The sequence below is a fragment of the Vidua macroura genome, chromosome 6 (genome assembly GCF_024509145.1).
Source record: "Vidua macroura isolate BioBank_ID:100142 chromosome 6, ASM2450914v1, whole genome shotgun sequence".
Lineage (NCBI taxonomy): Eukaryota > Metazoa > Chordata > Aves > Passeriformes > Viduidae > Vidua > Vidua macroura.
This window is the reverse complement of record NC_071576.1, coordinates 12336732-12358670: the sequence shown is the minus strand read 5'-3', so window position 1 is coordinate 12358670 and position 21939 is coordinate 12336732. Positions and strand designations below refer to the sequence as shown.

The 21939-nt window shown below is 43.5% G+C and overlaps 1 protein-coding gene across 1 annotated transcript; it reads left to right on the top strand.

Moving 5' to 3' along the window:
- The first annotated feature begins 318 nt into the window (after positions 1-318).
- Positions 319-20945, top strand: HHIPL1 (HHIP like 1). The gene is made up of 9 exons (XM_053980616.1): positions 319-585; positions 5371-6017; positions 8314-8457; positions 8703-9031; positions 10827-10953; positions 11266-11411; positions 14236-14317; positions 16144-16226; positions 18933-20945. The coding sequence occupies exons 1-9, from the start codon at positions 319-321 to the stop codon at positions 19511-19513; spliced, it is 2406 nt and encodes an 801-aa protein (XP_053836591.1). The 3' UTR covers positions 19514-20945.
- The last annotated feature ends 994 nt before the right edge of the window (positions 20946-21939 follow it).

Below are 21939 nucleotides of genomic sequence, written 5' to 3'. Positions count from 1 at the left end.
TCCAGCAGACGTCACTTGAGGAGTCGGTCTAAGGAATTAGTTCCCAGTACGATCCACTCCGGTGCTGTGTGACACCCTGTGCCGGCTGTCCAGCCAAGTACCTGCCCGCTTGCGCTCTGGGCGGAATCAAAATAAAATCGCCTGTCCAAGGCCACCACGGAAACACGCGGGTGCCGCCGGTGCGGGGCTGAGCGCCCTCGGGGCGGCCGCTCCCGCGCTCCCGGGGCCGCGGGCGGAGCGGGCCGGCGGGGCCGGCCGAGCCCGGGCACAGCAGGGCGGGGGCAGCGCTCACCTCGCCGGCCGTGCCCCGGCAGAGCCATGCGGGGCCCGCGGGCGGCCCTGGCGCTGCTGCTGGCGGCGGCGTTCGCCCCGCGGCCGGCGCGGCCGCACCCGCAGTGCCTGGACTTCAAGCCGCCGTTCCGGCCGCCGCGGGGCCTCGCCTTCTGCCGCCGCTACGCCGAGTTCGGCTGCTGCGACCCGCGCCGCGACCGCGCCCTGCTCCAGCGCTTCTACCGCCTCAGCGCCCGCCTCGACGAGCCCACCTACGCCGCCTGCGCCGGGCACCTGCAGGAGCTGCTCTGCCAGGTGAGACCTCCGGGACTCCCGGAGCTCCTGCTGCGCTGGGGGGATCCCGCCGCGCAGGGCTCAGCCACACAGGGGTGTTCAGCCCCTGCACGGAGCTCTGGTGTAGTCATAGGTGCTTCTGCCCCATCGCAGTGCTTTGGCCCAGGTGTGTGTGCATCTACTCATGCAGCCTGCATGAGTATGGATGTATGGACGCTTTGGCCCAGACAGGGGTGCATTGATCCCATGGGTGCATGGATCCGATGCACTGGTCCAGGCACAGGAACTTTGGACAGTCCAGGGGAGTGTGATCCATGACTTTAATTCCCAAGCCCACACTGGAGTACCCATCCACAGGTGTATGAGCCATGGCATTAGCTCCTGGGCACAGGCATGGGTACACCAGCCCACACATCAGTGCATCAGGGACAGCACAGCAGCCTAGGCGTGTGTTCCCAGGCACCGGAAGAAGTGTCTGTCCATCATCAAGCATCCCTGTGGGCTTTTTGTTCTTTGGCTGTTATGTAAAAGAGGAACAGGGACGTTGTTCTTCTTTAGTTAGGAGCGGCAGTCTCTGAGAAAGTTAAGTGGGCAGTTACAGTTTGCAGATTCTCCTCACCCTATCCAGGGTTAGGATACCTGATTTGGTGAAAAAACCCACAGGGCACCTGCCTGTGCAAATCTTGCTCCTTGTTATGACCAGCTGATGGGGTCAAGTGCTTTTTTGTGTTCTGGGTTACAGCACTTTTAGCATGTGCCAGGTGCTAATAGCCCTGGTGATGGGTGCAGAGTAATGCCTGCAGATGTGGCTCAGGAGCCTCTGTGGTGGCTGTCCTGCACAGGGGCAATTTCCGCTCAGACTTGATGTTCTGGGGCCAGATACGATAATGGGGTGGTCACAGTCTGCCCAGAGCAAAGTGTCTCACCCTATCATCAGTGGAGGCCTCGCATGTATGAAAATGCCCCTGAGACAGAGCAGTGGCAGCTCAGCACTGCGCAAGTGTAAACCTTAAATTAATTCAGACAGTGGAGTCTTGTCTGCTGTGCTCAGATGGGATCAAAATGCTTTTTCAGAAATCCTGCTCTTAGCATTTTGCTGGTACCTCTTGGGTTCCTTAAAGCATGAAGAGAAAGACAACACTTTTCCACACCAGGATCTAGAGAATTGACTTCTATTTCATCTCACATTGTACTGGAAGCAAAAAACATTTGAATATATTTCTGAAACAAGCAGAGTCTAAGAGTCCATTTGCAGATAGGACGCAGTTAGCAATGTGTGCTAAGCACTCCTGCTTCTGGAAGTGATAACTAAGTCTCTTGTGTTTGTCAAAAAGCCAACCATTGAAAATGTCTTCAGAAGCAGAGAAATATTTCAATGTGGGAGCAATGATTCACTGAAAAGTTCTGATGACCTCAGTGCATCACCAGCCCAGATGTGGCTACAAATCACTGCCTCTGGCTGCACAAGCATGTCATGGATGTTCAGTCATTGCAAACACTCTAGAACATTCTGCTTCTATTCATTGTATATACTATTTATATCCTATTTATATCATTCATGTATATACTATTTATATCCTATTTATATCATTCATTCTGCTTCTATTCATTGTATATACTATTTATATCCTAGACCTGAATTACTAAGTATGTTTCTGTGGCTTAGGCAGCACACTTCTGTCTCCTTCTCCTGACAATTCATGATTTCTCTCAAATGTGATCAAATTATTTTGACAAGTGTCTCAGTTTGTACTTGTGGATTCCTGCCTTTTCTTGAATCCATAGAATAACAGAACAGCTTGATTTGGAAAGGACCTAGTCCAACCTCCCCCGCAATGAGTCGGGACAGCTTCAACTAGATCAGGTTGCTTAACCTGTCCTTGAATGTTTCCAGGGATGGGGCTTCTATCACCTCTCTTGGCAACCTGTTACAGTATTTCCACCCTCATTATAAACAACTTCTTTCTTAAATCTGGTCTATGTTGACCCTCCTTCAATTTAAAGCCATTGCCTCTTGTCCTATCACTACACTGCTTTGTAAAACATCCCTCTCCTGTTCTCCTGTGGAGGATGCCATAAGGTTACCTTGGAGCCTTCTCTTCTCTGCCAAACTGCAAGAGCAGATGCCTCACTCTGCTTCTCAGGGAACAGCTTGCTTAAAGGCTCGAGTTTCCAGATGGAGGTGGTCAAGGAATGTCAGGGATAATGTAGAAGTTAAATGCTTTTCTGAGGAGTGCTGTTGCTTCCTCCTGGCTGATAGCAACAGTAAATAAGACATTGTCTGATGTGGGTGTTCCATCACATTCAGACTGTTGGAATTCCCCAGATAAGGAGCTGACACTAAATTCCTGGAACACACAGGATGCATTTGGTTAGCCTGTCTTAATGTGACTTGTTTTGTTTTCTGATGAGTTATTTTCATAGTACAAACTTGTTCCAGCCCTACTGAAGTAACTGATCATCTGCCCAGTAGTTTCCTCAGTCTTTGGACCACATCATATTTTAAAATTAATGAACAGACAGCATCATTTGGAAATGACAATTCAGATCTAATATTGATTCTGGGCTCTGACTATGGGTAGAGCTTCTTGGTGTTTTGAGTTATGTGGACATGACAGGATGATGTGAAGGCTAAAGGACCACAACATTTGCTTCTGAAGTAGAGAAATTCAGCATAAGGCATGAGGCTCCATCTCTTCCAGAATAAAATTTGGAAAATATTTCATATGTCTTGAAAATACCCTAGGACATGCTTAGGTACTTTCAGGCTAGTGATAGATCTCTGAATATCACTGCCAGTGTAATGCTGCTGTATTTAGCTGTATGTCACCAGGAATGTTGTAAGGAGAGAAGAAGTTGCCCACAGCTTCTGTTCAGACACACATGAGGCTGTGGTGAACAGCCTGCAATGGCAAAGACAGGGAATCCATATCTCTGGGCTATTTTTAATTCTGATGCTGAAGCCAGGGCATTGCTTTGTAATGCATGAGATCACTGCTTGCTTTGAAAGAGGCTTTCACAGAATGAGGTACACCTGAGTACTCAAGTGAGGGGCCTCCTCTCTCTGAATGGGAAACCTCCATAGGCAACAACAGATTGAGCTCCCACCCAGCTCTCCCATCAAATTTTCTTTCTATCTCATTTCAATTCGTTTTCTAAGGCAAATTTTTCAGTCATTACAATTGACAAATGTTCTGTCTCCTTCTGTCCTTGGCACACCTCGTGTAACCAAGCCAAGTGTGTTACCCAATCTGCCTGTGTAATTTCAGTGTTTTGTGTTACAAGCAATCTTCTTTTTACCACATTAATTGCTGCTCATTTGAAAGCATAATAACCTTCATTTTGCAATGAATGGCTTGACATTCCAGGAGGAAAGCTTATTGTGCACTAATGATCTGTTATATGGCCTCTCAGTTTATTATGGTATGTAAGGGAAAATAAAATAAAAATTAAATATTGTGTATGCTTATCAGCTAATTTAAACAGTTTGGAATCTCAGATGTTATATCTTTTCAGCTATTGAATAGCATTGTAATCAGCATTAAGAAATATCCCCCTATAGATCAAGAAACAGCTCCCTATTATTTTTTTAATTAAGCTGGTTTTGCTTAGTAAAAGAAGAAGCAATGCCAGATAGGAATTTAAAAAATACAGAATTTATTTAAGTAGTAGTTTCTTCTCTGACCTTTGTTGCCTCAGATTTATTGAAATATAACTTTGAAAATAATTGAGCTTCCACAGAATCATGTTGCATTATTTGAAGAGCGCTTTTGAGGTGCTCGTTGGGAAGATGCATTATAAATGGAAAATATTGTGTTTATTATAAGCAAAAACCCTTGCAAAACAGAACCGAATCACTTTGGTCATTTGTAACTTACAGACGGTTTTATTGAATTGCAGCTTTTTCATAAGGAAAATGTGTCTGTAGGAGTTCTCATCATGGAGATTACAATGAGCTGTGTGAACTTGATCCAGTCCTTAAGCAGATTTCCAAGGCTGCACCTTCCATAAACAAGGGTTGAGCTGCAGCTGCTGCCAGGACCTTGCCTGGGTTATGGCCATTTTGTGCTCACTGTCTGAAATCCTGTGACCTCGGCATCCCTCACAGAACTCAGTGACCCATGTCATGATCATAAAATGCCTTTCACCACTCCTGGCTGGAGATATAAACTATCTGTAGGCAAAGGTTTACCAGCAAAGGCAGCTGGACCCAAGCAAGGACGGTGTCCTCTCTTCCTCCTCCACTTTCACATCCCACTCCTTCCAAGCTGTAAATCACATCCATGTTTGAGGCCTATGCCTGGATTATCAGATGATGAGGTATGAATGTCCCAGGCTTTGGCCCTGATGATCTTTCCCTTTCTATCATCAGTGTGGAGATGCAGGGCCTAAATCTTCTCAGCTAATTCTTCAGTTTCCCTTCTGTTTTGTGATGGATTTTATTATTGCATAGATAAAGTCAGAGCATCCAAGGAAGAAAAGTCTCTTTTTCCCCAGTACAGTCTGCTAGGGTGATGTAGCAACATAGGCATCATTGCAGTTTTGTTTTTTTTTTTTTAATTTCTGTGGTTAGAATAAATGAGTAACAGCTTGAGGAAGTCAGCTTTCACAAGGAATATTGAAGATAATTTCCATGAGTGCTGAGACAAACCCCCTTTCTAAGATCTTTCCCTCTGTTAACGTATCTTCAGAATAAACCACAACATATCTTGTAATTAAGAGGAAATATCTCCAGTTAGTATCACTGCTCAGCTGTTTCAAATCTGGTCCAATAAATGACTTGAATCCTTTTCTCCCTCCCTCTAGGAATGCTCTCCATATGCAGCTCACTTGTATGACGCTGAAGATCCCTCCACCCCCGTGCGGACGATACCAGGACTATGCCAAGACTACTGCACGCAAGTGTGGCAAAACTGCCGCTCCATTTTTCGCGCTCTCTCTGCAGACCCAGAGTTAATTGCACTGGAAAACAACATGGCAAAGTTCTGCCGCTACCTCTCTCTGGAGGACACCGACTACTGCTTCCCACACCTGCTGGCCAACCAGAACCTTAACCAGAACCTGGGGCTGGTCACCGCTGATGCGGAGGGCTGTCTCCAGCTCTGCCTCGTGGAGGTGGCCAACGGGCTGCGCAATCCCGTTGCGATGGTTCACGCCAACGACGGCACCCACAGGTTCTTCATTGCAGAGCAGGTCGGCCTGGTGTGGACCTACCTTCCCGACGGATCCAGGCTTGAAAAGCCATTTCTGAACATCAGCGAAGCTGTGCTTACCTCACCTTGGGAAGGAGATGAGAGAGGGTTTCTGTGTATTGTCTTCCATCCTAAATTCAAATTTAATGGTAAAGTGTATGTCTACTATTCAGTTGAAGTTCGCTTTGAAGAGAGAATCCGAATTAGTGAGTTCAGAATTTCTCCTTCTGACATGAATGCCTTGGACCATGGTTCTGAAAGGTATGGTACACACGTTTCTCTGGCAAATAAATTTAAGATCTAAGAGGGCAAGTTGTGCATTTTTAAAGACCATTAATGAATGAGGCTTACTTAGCTTAATGCTTTTGCATTCCAGAGTGCTAGCATGTTAGTCCCTGTCCATGTCTAGTGTACTGAGGTGCAGAAAGTGTGTGTCCTCCATGGATGAACTGCAAGTGTTCAGGGATAAAACAGACAGAGCTCTCAGTTCTAGCGTGTCAGAGGATTTAAGTAAACATGGATTAAACATTATTTATAGTTCGTGTTTTGGGGTTATTGTTGGGTGGGGCTTGGAAGTTTATTTGTTTGTTTTGTACTTTTGTGATTACCCTTTAAAATAGACTTCTGCAAAGCATGAGTGAAATTCATTCCAAAGCCAAAGGTTTCCAAAATTAGTATAAACAAACTAAGTGATACCAGACCAGAGATGGATTTGGTCCCATATTTCTTTATCTGAACAATAACTCAACCCTTTGATATTACAAATTTAATAGCAAATTAAATAAAACACAAGTCACTATATTATTACGGAGTGCATTTTAATTGGAAATGTCATTTGTTTGAGTCTGGTCTTGCAGTTGTTCCACACTAATGTGCACAGATGATGAGAGACTTGTTTGTGGAATCAGGCTCATAGATTTATAACCTGTTGCAGAACTATGTTATAGAACCACTGTTTTAAGAGACCCTTGAATATTACTAATTCTAAGATTTTTTTCTTCATTATTTGGATTTTATAAGGGTGCTTTCCAAACACCCAGCTGTGGATAATTCTAGCTCAAAAATGCACATAGCCTAATGGTAGAGAGGGGATACTGGTTTATAAAGCAATTTCAGCAATCCAGTGTAAGCGGCACTGTAGATGACAGGTAAGGGGAACTACAACGTGGCACTCAGGAAAGCAAATCAGAAACCTGCAGATATCAACAGGCCATGAGCTGTCTTGTTTAAGAATCCTCAGGCTCTATGTTTGTAACAATTTCTGTGCTTACTTAGCTTATGGTTAGTACGGCAAAAGCTTAAGAAAACAAAACTGTGGTCCTATTGTGCTTGTGTAGGCTCAGGTCCCACTGACTTCATCCTGAGCTGCTGCCCAAGAGGGAGCTCAGGCTGACATGTGGTGTGCACTGCCTTGGCTCAAATGCATGTGTCTGTTTATCCTCAGATGTTTCTCAGATGAATTTTGGTTTTTTCCATCTTCTTTGGGAGGCTGAGGAGGATTCACCTTTGTGTCCATACAGGATCCTCCCTCACTCCTTCTGTCAGCTGGAACCTGTGCCTCTTGCACAGTTACCTTATCATAGAGGTGCTGACATTTAACAGGAGGTGACAGTAACTCCATAGCTGGCTTTCTTCTCACAATTCACAATAACTATCAACATTTCAGAATGGAAAAAAAAAATCTGTTTAAAAATGAAGTGGTATAAGTAAATATTATAATTTGCTTTTGTAGCTATTAAGACACACTGCCATCATGAAATCTGGACTTTTTTAGAAGCTGGAAATAATAAACTTCAGTTGTTGCACCTGGGAACCTCCAATGCATGTATTTGTGGCTTTACTATGCTATAAAATTATAATTTCTGTATTTTCCCCTTTCATTCTATGGAAGGCATTCCAGGAGCATAAAATAAACAAATAAAATAGAGAGTTTGGGCTTAAAATTAAGGTAAATTTTATTGGTACTTTTTTGAATAACCTTTGGTAAATTCAGTTTGTTGATGGGGCTGCTTTTAACTGCTCTTTAAACTCATAAGGTCCTGAGTGTAATTGTCATTTAAGGATTCTTCTCTCTTTAAGAATTTAACTATTCCTTAATGTTTGAGAAGTTTTATGTTAGCCGTGAAAGTGCTTGGCAGGATTGTGCCAAAAGCTGTACAGATGCACAGATGGACTGGAGTCCTTTCTCTTACAATTTCCAATTGGTTATAAGCTCAGATGCCTTTTCTTTAATGAATTATAAAGAAAAATAAAAAAGAAGATTAAAAAGGAGGAAGAAAGAATCAGAGGAAAAGTTTAAGCAATTTAAAGTATATTTTGTCATATGATTTCCCAGACTTTCCATATTACACAACTTGGTGTTTCTGTAATCTGGAAAATATGTTGAAACTATTTAAGGTTAGAAAATCAGCTATGCCCAAGAAAAATTCAGTAACATGGATAAGGAGGAATTTCTATCAAAACCAATCTGTAGCTGCTTCCATCTGTCATGACATTGCTCTGCCCTTCGCATAGTGCTTGTGCAGTAGGTAATTGGTTTCTCTCTATTTTCACTTAGGATAATCCTTGAAATAGAAGAACCTGCTTCCAACCACAATGGAGGAGAGCTGCTCTTTGGAGATGATGAGTATCTCTATATCTTCACTGGAGATGGAGGCATGGCTGGGGATCCTTTTGGCACCTTTGGAAATGCCCAGAACAAGTAAGAGTGGATCTATCCCTGTGGCAGCTCCAGGGTGTGGGAAATCAATGCCAGCCACCTGAAGGCTGTTTGGGGGCAGATGCAATTCTCTTGAAATGGTTCTTTTTTCAGAGATATTCAAAGACTTGTCTTTTCAAAAGCAGAAAGAATGAAACCCTAGACTTTCCAACCCCACCCCGACTCTGATTTTTTTGCCAAGGTCTAGTCTTATTCCTTTATCTTTTTCATTTCTTCTCCCAATACAGATCAGCCCTGCTGGGCAAAGTGCTGCGGATCGATGTGAACAACAACGACCGTGGGCCCCTGTACCGAATCCCCCGTGACAACCCCTTCGTCAGCGACCCCACGGCTCGCCCCGAGGTCTACGCCTACGGAGTGAGGAACATGTGGCGCTGCTCCTTCGACAGGGGGGACCCTCACACCAAGGAAGGGAAGGGGCGTCTCTTCTGTGGAGATGTGGGGCAGAATAAATACGAAGAAGTCGACATCGTCGAGAAGGGGAAAAATTACGGCTGGAGGGCAAGGGAAGGGTTCAGCTGCTACGACAAAAAACTTTGCGCCAATTCTTCCTTGGGTAAATAGATGTGCTCTCGTTTTTAATTCCTGCCTTCAAAGCCTGGCTGCTTGGTGGTACACACACCTCTTTGAGATGTAAACCTCTACTGTCCCTCTAGAAGGGAACTGGCTAGGGCATAAATACTGAAAATACAAATGTTACCAGTTCTGAGTTAGGAGGAAAGTGAAACATGCTCACTGTTGTTTTTCTAGGTGATTGGTGTTGTTAGTGAAATTACTTAGTGATTCTGTAGTTTAGAGGGACAATTTCATCTTTTCCGCATAAAATAAGCTTTTGTGCAGGAGCAAGAAAAATTTGGAGGAATTGTATTTTTCTCCATAACTCACCCTTATTTTAAGAAAAGAGAGAAAAAATTGACTGATCAACCCTTATGCACACTGCTTGCTTTGCAGGTAACTGAATGTACAGTGTATTCTCTTTTTTTTTTAGCTATGCCACAAAGGAAAACCTCATTTTAGTTTCATTTCTTATTTCTTTAAACTGTTTGAAACTGGATTGAGGGTGTTTCCTGGCTGGCTGAATTCCAGTGAGTGTGTGAAGTCAGAACATATTGAATTGCAAAGGCTGATGTGGACCATGTCTTGTGCTGGAACCTCTTCTCAGAGATAGGGGGGCAGTGGAGTGGGCTGGCACTGATTTGCATTAGCTGAGATTCTGATTCTTTTCTCTTCCATGTGCTATGTGTTGTTTAATTTTCTTCCTAATATTAACTCAGTTTAAATTCCTTCCTTTTAGTAGCTTCGCTATAAGTATGAGCGTGATTAAGTATTTTTTAATAAAAATATCAAGAGCAGGGAGCAGATTTTTTGCACTCCCTTTGCTGAAGCAGTTGTCAGAGAGCTCATTTATTGCTCTCCTGTGTGACAGTACCCACATGAACATTCATGGCAGACACTTTACTGAGGTCTCCAGGTATTCAGAGCAATTTTTGATGACTTTAGAGACCCTTTGTTAGAACAGTGAAATGTCACAGCCCCTTTAGAATGATAAGTACAGCTGAAGTGTAGAAAACACCTGCTTTAGAGGAAATTCCCCTGGTGCAAATTCCTTGCTGGCAGAGCTGCTGGGCTTGCTACTTGCAGCATCTGCTGCATGGGCAGGGAGAAAGGCTGTGAGGATGAGGAGGAAAGGGTACCATGAGGTACCTGTGAGTCAGGAGTTTCAAAAGAAAGGGGAGGAAGCATCTAATGGAGACCCTCAAAATCAGGATATCTCTCTCCATTTTACATTTGTCTTATGTTTTAACTTATATTTCACAATGAATATTCCAGTACAACATCATTCATGCCTGTGCCATCCCATAAATATTTGATGGCCCTTTCAAGTTGCTTCTCCATCTCAGAGGAACAGGAGCTATTTGTGCTGACATCTGACATATCTTTTCATCAGTGCCTGCAGTCTGGAATCACCCATCTCTTTTTTTCCTTTTACCACCTAAAAACAGCTGCATTGGGCAAACACTTCCTGCATGGGTACAGTGGCTCTAGAAGTAACCTGTGATTTGTAGCTAAACCAGACAAGCTCTCTAGAAATGTGGCAGAAGTTGCACTAACAGAGATGGATTGTAGTGGGAGGAGAAGGGCTCAGGAGAGTGCTGAGGTGTCTTGGTGAGGGGTAGAGCAATCAAATGTGATTCTGAAAAGGTGAAAATCAAACTAAACACAGCTCCATTGGCAATTCATTTAAATAGAAGATGCACCAGGAAACCTGATTGTACTCTGCCAATCTCAGAACAATCTAGATAAAGAGCTATTCTTCAGCATATGCAAAACAGGTCTTTTCTGCCCTACAGACGATGTGCTTCCAATTTATGCATATCCACACAAAATGGGGAAATCCGTTACAGGAGGCTACGTCTATCGAGGTTGTGAGTCTCCAAACCTGAATGGCCTGTACATATTTGGTGATTTTATGAGTGGGTAAGTAAACAGGGCACTCACAAAGTTGTACCCCCAGCCAAAATCCCCCCCAAAACAGCCTGATAGCCCTTCAACCCTCCCCTCTTGTTTTTTCATGGGCTTGTGTTGCCCTTGAAGACAAGGGGTTGCAGGGTGTATCATACATTTGGGTTAATATGAACAATCTTTCACTCAAAGAAGCTGCAGTTCCTATTGCAGCTAGTGTGGGTAGGAAGCATTAAATATCCTTTCAGGTGTCCATGCTAACATTCATAAATCATATTCATAAATCACATCTGGGTCAGGTTGTAGAAGTGTTTTTTTGCCTTGCAGACGCCTGATGTCTTTGAAGGAGAATCGTGCTACTGGAGAGTGGCAGTACAACGAAATCTGCATGGGGACAGGACAAACCTGCATGTTTCCTGGGCTTATTAATAACTATTATCAGTACATCATCTCCTTCGCTGAAGATGAAGCAGGTAATCTTTTAACTTTATGTCACACTGAATGGCATGTTTCAGGTCTCTTCAGAATGAAACACCAGAAAAGGGATCAGAGAGGGCAGCAGGTTGTTGGAGAGGCACAGCACGAGTCTTTAAAATAACAGATTTCCAGCATCTCCCAAATACCAAACCAAAGTTACAATGCTAATTTTGAGGTGTGAGTGCCATGCAGTGCCTGCAGTGGGAGATGGAGAGTCAGTTGCCTTGGGACTGAGCCTGGTGTGCTGGACGTGCTGCTGCCCTTCCCTCTGGAGAATAGGGAGCAGAGAGGGGCAAGTAAAATAAAACAAACCCAGAAAGGAAACCTCATTCTTCACAGTGCCATGCCAAGGGGAATGCAGGCCCTGGGAGCCTGAGAAGATGATACCCAAGTGAATAGCAAGTCTATCCTCTTGTCTAGTCAAGAAGGCTACAGGCATTATTAATGGATACAGGGAAGCAGATGTCAAGAACAGTAATTATATATCTGCTCACCCTGGGCTGGGGTATTTGTACCTCTCAAGATGAAGCAGAACAAAAGCCTATGTTATGTCTTGTGTGAGGCATCAGCAAAAGATTCTTTAAGTCCATATTTTATTAGTGTCAGCTGGAATTTTGCCTGGCATAGGACTGAAGGATGCAGTCTCAGTAGAGGTTTGCTGTGTTTTCATGACTGCAGACATTTTGCTTTCTAGAAGGGTGCTGCTGCTGTGATTTGAAGAGGAGGAAATAAAGAGTCCTGGGGTGCAAGCTGGTGGTGTCTCCTGCTGTTTGTACAGGGGTGTTGCAGAATGTGCAGCCCATGCAGCCCCTGGCTGGGAGCAGACAGAGGATAAGCCCCACAATGTGTGCTTCATGTGTGACCCAGCAATGTAGGAGTTGTGCTCTGCCCTGCTCCTGGGAGGTCTTGGCTTGTGATCACAAGCACCTGCTTCCCGAATGCCCCAGCTTTTAAACATCTGTTTTTTCCTGCAGATTATGTCAAGTTTGGATGTTGCTCAAATCATATAAATGCAAATTTTATCTTGTGAATGCAAATCCTCCAAGTTAAGTATTAGCTTGAAAGTTTGACTTTATTTTAGAGTTAAATTCAATTTTCTTTAATGGTTAATATTCATGGAATTTAGAGCTATTTCACAGTGCTGTAGTGAGAAGTATATCTTAACCTAAAATCAAATAATCTAGTTCAAATCAGCTTTGTGCCAAGTGCAATATCAAGCCGTTGATTGCAGCCCTTGCTCATGCACATGAGGATGATCTCCCTCATCCTGTGCTTGTCAACAGAGTATGGACCAAACAGGGATGAAATGCTGCCACCCTTTTGCCCTACTTGTGCTTTGCATAAGAACAATAGAGCTGAGTGGAGATTTGGGCTGGAGTCTTTTTTCAGAGGTAGTTAATTGCCTTGTGTTTGCTTTATAGTAATAGAAAGAAATCTACTGTGAGCTGTCTTCTCTTGCACCTTTTTTGTGTACTAGGAATCTCATTTTTTACAAGTTTGCCACACAGTTTATTTTAATAGGGTTTTCTTCACAGAAGCATTTAAGTTTTGGGGTTGTTGCTCTGATGGATGTTAATCTACTTGGTGCAGTGGGTGTGTATATGCCATGGGGAGATTTCTGGGTTTGGCTCATTGCACAGCAATTATAAATCCATCAGCCCCATCCCTGGCCAGCAGAACATGTCAGAGACACCCCAGGCACTGTGTCTGTGGGTCATGTGTGTGTAGCCTGTGTGCTTCATGGCCTGAGCATCCAAACTCCTGCCTGATAACTTCCAGGAAAGAGGGGCAGGATGTAAAACACACATCACCACAAACTCAGTGCCATCCCCGGTGTTTCCCATCCCCGTTTGGACTGCCTCTGGCCTGTCATTAATGAAGCTGACCAGAAAAATGAAGATGCCAGCCAGGGGTAGCCAGAGGTTTCTGCCTTGGGATTATCTGGAGGAACTCAGCCCAGGGCAGCACAGGAGAGCAGGTAGGAGGACAGAGACTCAGCCTCAGCTGACACCAACTGCCTAGACATTCCCTTGCTCACACTGACCTCTCTGTTCCTTCCCCTCTTCCCCCTGGACTACGCATAGAACACCCAAAAAAATCTGCCTTATTCACTAAGCAAGTCTCTTGCCTCTTTTTCTATTTTCTCTATTTTTTTTTTTTATAATATTGCAAATATATTTTTTCTCTCTGATCCTTTTTGTTGCACTGCTCAAGCACTTGAGCTCTCAAAAGAGTGCCAGAAGGACTGTTTATCCCAGTCTCCCCTGCACAAGAGGGGAAGAAGGATAGAAATGCAGTTAAGAACAAATAAGTCAAATAAATGGTGATGGACATTGTTGGGTTGAAGGTTGAGCCCTGCAAATGTGACCTGACAGAGCTGTGATGAATCAAATGCTTTTTGTCTGAGATATGTCTCACTCTGTGAGTGTGCTAGAGAAAGCAAAAACAAAATCTTCTTCTCCTGTAATTCACCCCAAAGGAGTGCTTCATCGAAATGAGCAGAAGACAGTGAACTTTCTTAATTTCCTTTCATTTCAACAAAAGTAATTCAGGGTTTGACTGTTTTACATTAGAAAAGTCAAAGAACACAGATCGTAATGAGATAGCAACTAAGGTCTGGGCAGGTGAACCTGCAGTAGAAATTTGTCCAAATAGTAATTCATGACAATTTTGTAAAAGCTGCCACTCACTAAGAGTATTTTATGCCAACGGACTGCAGATGAGCTCTCAGACCCATGATGCAGAGTTAATGCCTTTAGGCTGTAAAGGACAGAAACTCCATGGAGAGTTTTCATGTGTGTGTCTGGTTTCTTTTACCAGGGGAATTGTACTTCCTATCCACTGGTGTACCAAGTGCCACAGCTCCCAATGGAGTGGTGTACAAAGTGGTAGACACCTCCAGGTATGAGATGTTCTTGTTGCAAGGCCTGGTGCTGGTGCAGTGAGTCCTGCTGTGGATGTGATGGTGTGGGTAGGATGTGTGATGGTGTGGATGTGATGAATCATGTTGGTTGAGTAATTAATTCTTCTCCCATGCTGGGCCCTTCTGGGGAATTCAGTCAAGGAACATCTGGAGCAACCCATTGTGGGTCTGCTTTGCTCCTGTTGTCGTGGGGCTCTACATGCCTGGTGCCAAACTTTTATGGGTCCTGTTGGTGTTATGTGGGTTTGGAGATTTCCTGAATGCTAAAGGGTGGCTTGTCTTTCTTGGGCAAAGTTTCTCCAGATTCTTGCCCAACAGGAGGCACTTTTTCTCAAGGTGTTTTTTTCTGAGTTCCTCTCCATCCCTTTTGTCATCTCCCACAAGATCCCTGTGCCCCCAGACCACTGCAGCCAAAGCTGGACCAGCGTGACCTGCAGTGCTTTCTTGGGCAAACCAGACATGATTATCAAAAAAGTACATTCTTCTTAGTGTTTCAAAGAGCAATATGGATTGAATAAGAAATAAGGACCATCATTACACCTCCTGGATTCCATGTGCCTGTATCTGAGACTGGGCAAGGCAGGGAATAGCTGTGTTTTATGGGAAGACTTACAGCTGCTTTTTCCATCTTCCTGTTTTTAAAGTGTTACTATTATTGGCTAAACACCAAGCAACTTTCAGCCAGAAACGGAGAGTGAGATTTTTTTTTTTTTTTTTTTTTATTTACAGCTTTAGCTATCTGAGGATTTTGAACCAAACCACTTCTCTAGTTTTATGTTGAAACCAGTCCCCAAAATTAAAAAGCCCCCAGATCTGTAATGTGTTTCCTCCAACTCTCCTCTGTCAGGAGCATTTTCCATTATCTAATGCAACGGAAGAGTTCCTGTAAACTATGTATTAAGAAGCTGGTATTACACAACCTGTGCAAAAATAGAGAAAGCAGAAGTCAAACACCAGCCGTAAGTTTAAGTTTAAATAGAAGATTTGTTCATGTTCAGAGTACCAAAAAAAGTCATTGGAAAGTTCATAAAAGTAGGGAACATCCTTGTATAGACAGTTGAGAGAGAAGCTCTGTGCCTTCCACAGAAATGGAAATGCAAACAATGCTAATTGCCCAGGAGTTATACCCTCCAAATGCAAACATCATTCATTTTTGAACCAATTTTAAAACCTCTGAAGAAGTCTGAGGATTATCAAGACGGCTGTCATAGGAAAAAGTGCTGATGAACTGGATGTTACTTCCCAGAAGTGGGATACATCTCTATGGCAAACAAATTGTGTCAAAATAAAGCACCATACTAAGACAAAGCCTCCGAGGAGACACTTAGAGTTCTTTTCTGAAACTAATGCATTTTTGGCATGACATTTGTTTGGGCTTTCTGTATGAATAATAGTGTGTTATTTTGCTTCCGTGAAAACAGTCTGAACTCTTGTGTACACATGATCTTTGTGTCAGATGTTCAACATATACTGTCTAGTTTTGTAATTTTTATTTTCATTTTGATTAATCTCTTTCTGTAGTGCTTGAACCTGCCAATGTTTTATTTCCTTAATGGCTTCAATAGTGGCAACTGAAAACACAGACAGAGGACTTCAGTGCCTTGTGAATATTTGGACTTTCATCAATGGTGATCTGTGATTCTTTAGTTATGTCTTCTACTGTAAGAGATTAGTTGCATCATTTAAACAGACCTTTTTTTTTTCCCAATAAGAATTATGTTCTTAGAAAAACAATGGGAAGCAAAGTGTTGCAATGCAAAAGGAAAGGAATTAATTGTGCAGTGTACGTGTCCCTTTCTTTCAAGGACAGCACCACCAGGAAAATGCCAAGTTGAGCCATCGCCAGTGAAAGTCAAAAGCAAGCGCATCCCGTTTGTGCCAAAGGAGAGTGAGTGTAACTCTTGCTGTTTATTACTGGTTCATGTTATCTGGCAGTAGATACAAACTCCAGACTTAGTACTATCTCCCCACATGTGTGGAGACTACCCAGAACTTCACTCTTCAGGGTATCCTCAAAATTAAATCTTTCCAGATGTTTTGGATCTGAAGAGTTGGTTCAAATAAGTCATACACTATTTCCCCTTTCCTGGCCATGTTAAATTTCCTTTGTAGTTTCTGGCTCTGTTCATTTTCCCTTTTTCATGCTACATTGTACATTTCATTACCACCAGCTTGGTTTCCCTGTAACTGTTCCTGTCCAGAGACTGTGTGCTCAATGGCGCTTTTCAGTGACAAGTGATTTTTTGCAGTAGCTTCAGGTAGTGGAGAGGATATGATGGGTAAAGGGTTGGGAAGTAGCTCATTGAGCAAGATGAGAGCTGAGTCATTGTTAGTTGAGAGTGAGAAAAGATGGGATGAGAAAATGCTCCCAAAATAATCAGTGATCACGCACTGGGGTGAACTTTTGGCTTACCCAAACCCTCTGGGGCCTTTTGATTACTTCATGCTGCATGAAGTATTGTACTGCTAAAGCTAGAGTAGTCTGTGGTGGAGCTGAATCTGCAGCAAGCCAAGGACTATTTATGTGAGGTACAAAAACCTGAACACAATATTAGGATCTTATGTGAGGTACTTTTAAACACATAAACACAATATTGGGATCTTACGTGAGGTACAAAAACCTGAACACAATATTAGGATCTCAGAAGTAGACTAGGCAGTATCACTGTTCTTTTCCCCTGTGTATTTAATTTAATATGTAGGTACCTTGGCAGCACCCCAGCAAATTCCCTTCCAACTCAGCATAGTCCATGAACAAAGCTAATGGTACTGCAGGAAAGTCAGGATACTTTTATTTAATTTTTAATTATATTAATCACGTTACATTGCATTTGAGTCACTAACAGTTCCTACAGCTTTGGCTTCAGGGAATATTGAGGACACTCAGCACCTTGCAACACTGAGTCTTTAGGGTGGAACAAACTCTAAGGCTAATTATTGACTGCTGACATGCCTGAGTACTCAGTATCTTCAGAGATGTTCTCTTTTTCTAGCTGTGCAGGCAGCTTCCAAATATTAGCAACTTGGTTCATGTTCAACCATTTTTGTCCTTTTCTGCTTATGCATTATTCTGTACGCAAGTCCAAAGTTCAGATTTTTAAACTATACATATAACTAAATCTTTTGGGCTTGTTTACAAGGTAGTTTTTGTCATAAATTAAAACTTAGAAATGGTGGGAGAGATTCTACCTAGTGTAGCAAGAGCTATGCTCTCTTTTTGGTGAAAAATAAGCATGGCCATTTTGATTCAGAAGCATGCAAACAAGGATGTTTAGCTGTAAATATTTATTGTTTTGGTTAGTATTTAGTCTGAAAGTAACAGAATCTCCAGGGCATGTGACTTGTATTAGCTATGAGTGCATTTTTTGGAAGTGTATTTAATAAATAGTTTATTAGACTATCAAATGACAATTTGATCCAGTGAGGTGAAAAGCACTCCCAGGTGACCATTAGCTTTCATACAGTCCTATACAGTATTCAATCAGTCCCAGGGTTTTCAAGTGCTTTGCCAGACCAGGCTCCAGCAAACGAGCTGTGCTCAGGTAAGGCCTTCAGATCTATTTCTTGCCTTGAGAACCACAGCTTTCAAAGGAAGGGAATATTTTCATGTCATGAACACAATTCCTTTTCAAAGACCGTTATTTGGAAAAACATGGACCACTGCGAGGGTTGTCTTTTGGGGACAATAGATACTAAGCACAAATAAGACAGTGATATTTTTCCTCCTCTCTGTACTACAAACCAAATGATGAATGAGGTTGCATAAATCTGGGATACAATTCAAAGTCATGATGTCTTTGCAAATGTCTGTGACACTGTCCCAGCTCTGTTGAATGTTACTCCGTGAAATTCTGAATTGCTTCCTTCTGGCAAACTAAAACTTATTTTTAAGCTAAAAATAAAGCACATATGAATAAGCAAGTCCAGTAACACCTGGAAACTGTGACAGCAAAGAATTTTCATCTCTTCAGAATTCAAGGCTCTTTTATTTTTTTTCTTTTTTTCATAATGAAGAACAAACCCAACCCCAAATCCTGTTTTATGTGTTGTCCTGGCAACTCTGTTCCTCTTGCACATTCCAGTTGCCAGAGAGAATTGATTTTGAATGTTCCAGATTTCAGCTCCTCTGAATAAAGCATCTGGCCCAGCGGGGAGGCCACGCTCTCCTCTGGTAATGATCCAATCCTTAGTAATGAAGAGAAGAGCAGAAATAGTGCCTGTCCGAGAAATGCTTTCGGCAGCTCTTCACCGGGATATGGTGAAGAGCTCCTCTCCTGACTGTGAAGCTCTAGCACCTACCCTTTAAGGGCCAGGCTGACTTTTGCCAAGAAACCTCTTGGAGCTTCCTTTTTGGGAGAGGCTCAGTGTTGGCATTCAGCCCTGCAGTCCTCTCTGCTAGCTAACAGCAGCCCACATTTTTCACTGAGGAAATAGCGGGTCGCTAAGAGTGTTGTTGCTTCCCAACAGGACCAAGTAGGCAAATTCCAAGAAACTAGTTATGTAAGTCAAAAATCAGCACTGGTTTCCTATAGTTGTCTTCAAGCATTGCCTAGAGAGTGACAGACTCACGGTTTTCTGCCTTTTCCCCCAACAGAGTTTATTATGAAAACACCAACACCACATCCCCGGCTGAAGACCACGACCGAGGCCCCGTGGGGAGGCGTCCCAGAGCCCCGAACCCCCCGCACGCCGGCCGTGGACGGGGCGGGCCGAGCCCCAGCGCGGCCAGGGACCCGAATCAGGCCGGCCAGCACAGCAGCGCCCGGCGGCAGAGCCCCCGGGCCGGGGAAGGAGGACAGGGGGCAGCGCAGGAAGAAGAAGCCCCCCGGCAATGGCGCCGTGCGGCTGATGCGGCAGGGCCGGCGGGGCCGCGGCCGGGGCAGGGTGGAGGTTTTCATCGACGGCGAGTGGGGCACGGTGTGCGACGATGGCTGGAGCTTGCCTGCCGCCGCCGTGGTGTGCCGCCAGCTCGGCTTCCCCTACGCGGTGCGGGCCACCAAGAAGGCAGAGTTCGGGGAAGGGACCTCCCTCCGCATTCTTCTGGATGATGTGCAGTGCTCCGGGCAGGAGAGGACGCTGCTGGAGTGCTCCCACGCCGCTGTGGGCGCGCACAACTGCTCGCACGAGGAGGATGCTGGTGTGGTGTGCAGCCGGGAGGAGGTGACAGACCGGTGACAAGAGCCGGAGAAGGCAGCTGAGGGGCTTGGAGCACATCCACCTCTTGCCCGACCCTCTAAACCAGCTGCAGTATTGAGGAAGGGTGTGCCCTGCCTTGAGGATGCTGCATCTGTTCAAAGTAATCTTATGTTTTCTTCATGTCCGTCCCCATGCATTTGCCTCAGAGGGAGAAAAAAAAAAAGGTAAAATGAAGCACTGAATTGAGTATGTTGTGGGCAGGTGCTGCATTTCTGTGGTGTTTTTTGTAGGAAGAAACCCCCAAGCATCAGCCTTTATAGACCAGAAAAGAGATGCATCCTGTTGCCCTTTCCCATTTCAAAATACAGGATTCTTCAGCTGTGCATCACAATGTTTTGCCAAAAAGTAAATTCCCAAGTGACTGTGTTTCACTCTTATGGAAGCATTTGCATTGTTTGCCTTGCTTTGCCACCTGCAGCTCTAAGCTGAGGTTTCTAAGGATGTGCCTTTCTAAATCTGAGCCTTTCTTTGCAAATTACAAAAGTATATATAATTTTTTAACCTTCCACTCACTAGTTTAAAGCAAAATATTTTTCTGTAATGTGTTTTATTGGTATAAACATACTGGTCATCAAGGATAAGCAAAATCAGGTGATTTAGAAGAAACCATAGTGTACTGAATGGAAAATATTTCTGCAGTTTATATTAGCCTAAGTGAAAAGAAAATCTAACCCCTTTTACATGAACAGGATTGAAAATCTGCCCCTTTTTAGATGCACAGGATCATTATCCAGTTTAGCTCTGAAGATACTTTGTACATGTTTCTCCACTTTCCCAAACTTTATGAAAGCACATGTTTTTCCATTCAGTTTTTCACAGGTGTGAATGGTTAGACAAAAGGTAATGCTCTGGGGCAATAATCCAGTAATATTTACCCCTTTCTAGAGGATATTAAAAAAAAAAAGCAAACAAAAGCAACCCTAGTTTGTCTGAAATGTGTTTTTCACCTGAGTGGTGATGGAACACACATGTTGTCTTATGAAAGATTTTGGCCTGGTTGTTTGTTTTCCCTGGTGTAATCAGGGTAGGTTTTGTCTTGCTGCTCTCACAAGAACATAAGAAAGACAAAAAAAACCAAAAAAACCTCTAAGAAAACCCCAAAAATCCTCAAATATAAAATGACCAGTATGTCTAGAAACGTTCACAAGCAAAATCTTGTATCTAAAGATCTTACTGTGGATATTTATTTTAACCGAATTTCAAGTTGACACTATCTTCTCAAGCCTAAAACATGTATAGGGTAAATTAATCTGTTTTAAATATATTTCCTGAACTTTATGGTAAATTCTCATTAAATTGTTTTTGGTATTAAAGAACACCTTCAATACACAAAATCAGATGATCAAAAAAAAAATGCGTTTCCCCCTCCTTCCTATGAAGTATAAAGGAGGAACAGGTGTATAAAGTGCCTTTTGAGAAGTACTACTCTCATTTTGTTTGAAAACCTACAAATGCCATCACACACCAGACTGTTATCAGGCCTTTCCCTTTGCAGTGAAGTTGCAAATTTTTTGTTTCAAGTGCAGAAATTCACTTCAGGCCCAACAAAACATTCAGGGAACAGGAGAGTCCTTTGTAAATTCTTCTGTTAAAAGAGTTGGAACTTATTGAGCTGGTGGGACTAGAAGGCTGGAAGAAAATTGAAGGTGGAGATGCAATATTTATTTTTCCAAATTCCTCTTCCACTTCTTTTGGCTCCTTGGCCAAATTTCAGCTCCCTCTGTCTGGGAGATTTTAAGGAGAACCTTGATCATAGTTATACTTCAAAACTTCTGGGTGGAAAAAAACACCTGCACAATTAAATTACCCTAAAGGAATTGAGGTGATTCCAGGATGTCTGCCACAGACGAATTAGGCAGGAATTTCACCATCATTTTCTAACTATTAAGTATTCTTTTTCTAATTTAACTGTTAGTTACCCTGCACCTGCTTTAGTCCAATTGAACATCCTAAGAGCAAGCAGAGGCCACGTACATCTTGGATATAGCTGGTGGGGATTTCCACCACCCCTGGCTGGCAGGCAGGGTGACACACAGGCTCTGGTGGCAGCCAGAGGCACAGGGAGCCAGCCCCAGGGAGCAGCTGTGGGTGAGAGCGAGCTGTGCCTGGCTGTGCTGGCACAGAGCCCTGCACCCCATGTTTGCTGCTGAGGTGTTTGCTGATGCTGCTACGTGGGTGCTGACAGCTCCACAGGGAAATATTTATTAGTAGAAAAAGAGAAAAGACTTGTTAAGTACAGGGCTTTTTTTTCCTCTTATCCCTTCTTCCAGCCTACACTGAGTAGGGAAGGTCTTCAAATAGGATTGAGCCAGCTCAGCACATGTGGCTATGTGTGCATGTCCGTGCCTGCCAGCTCAGTGCACTGCTATGATGCTGGGAGGGTATTTCTGACCATTGTGGTCCCT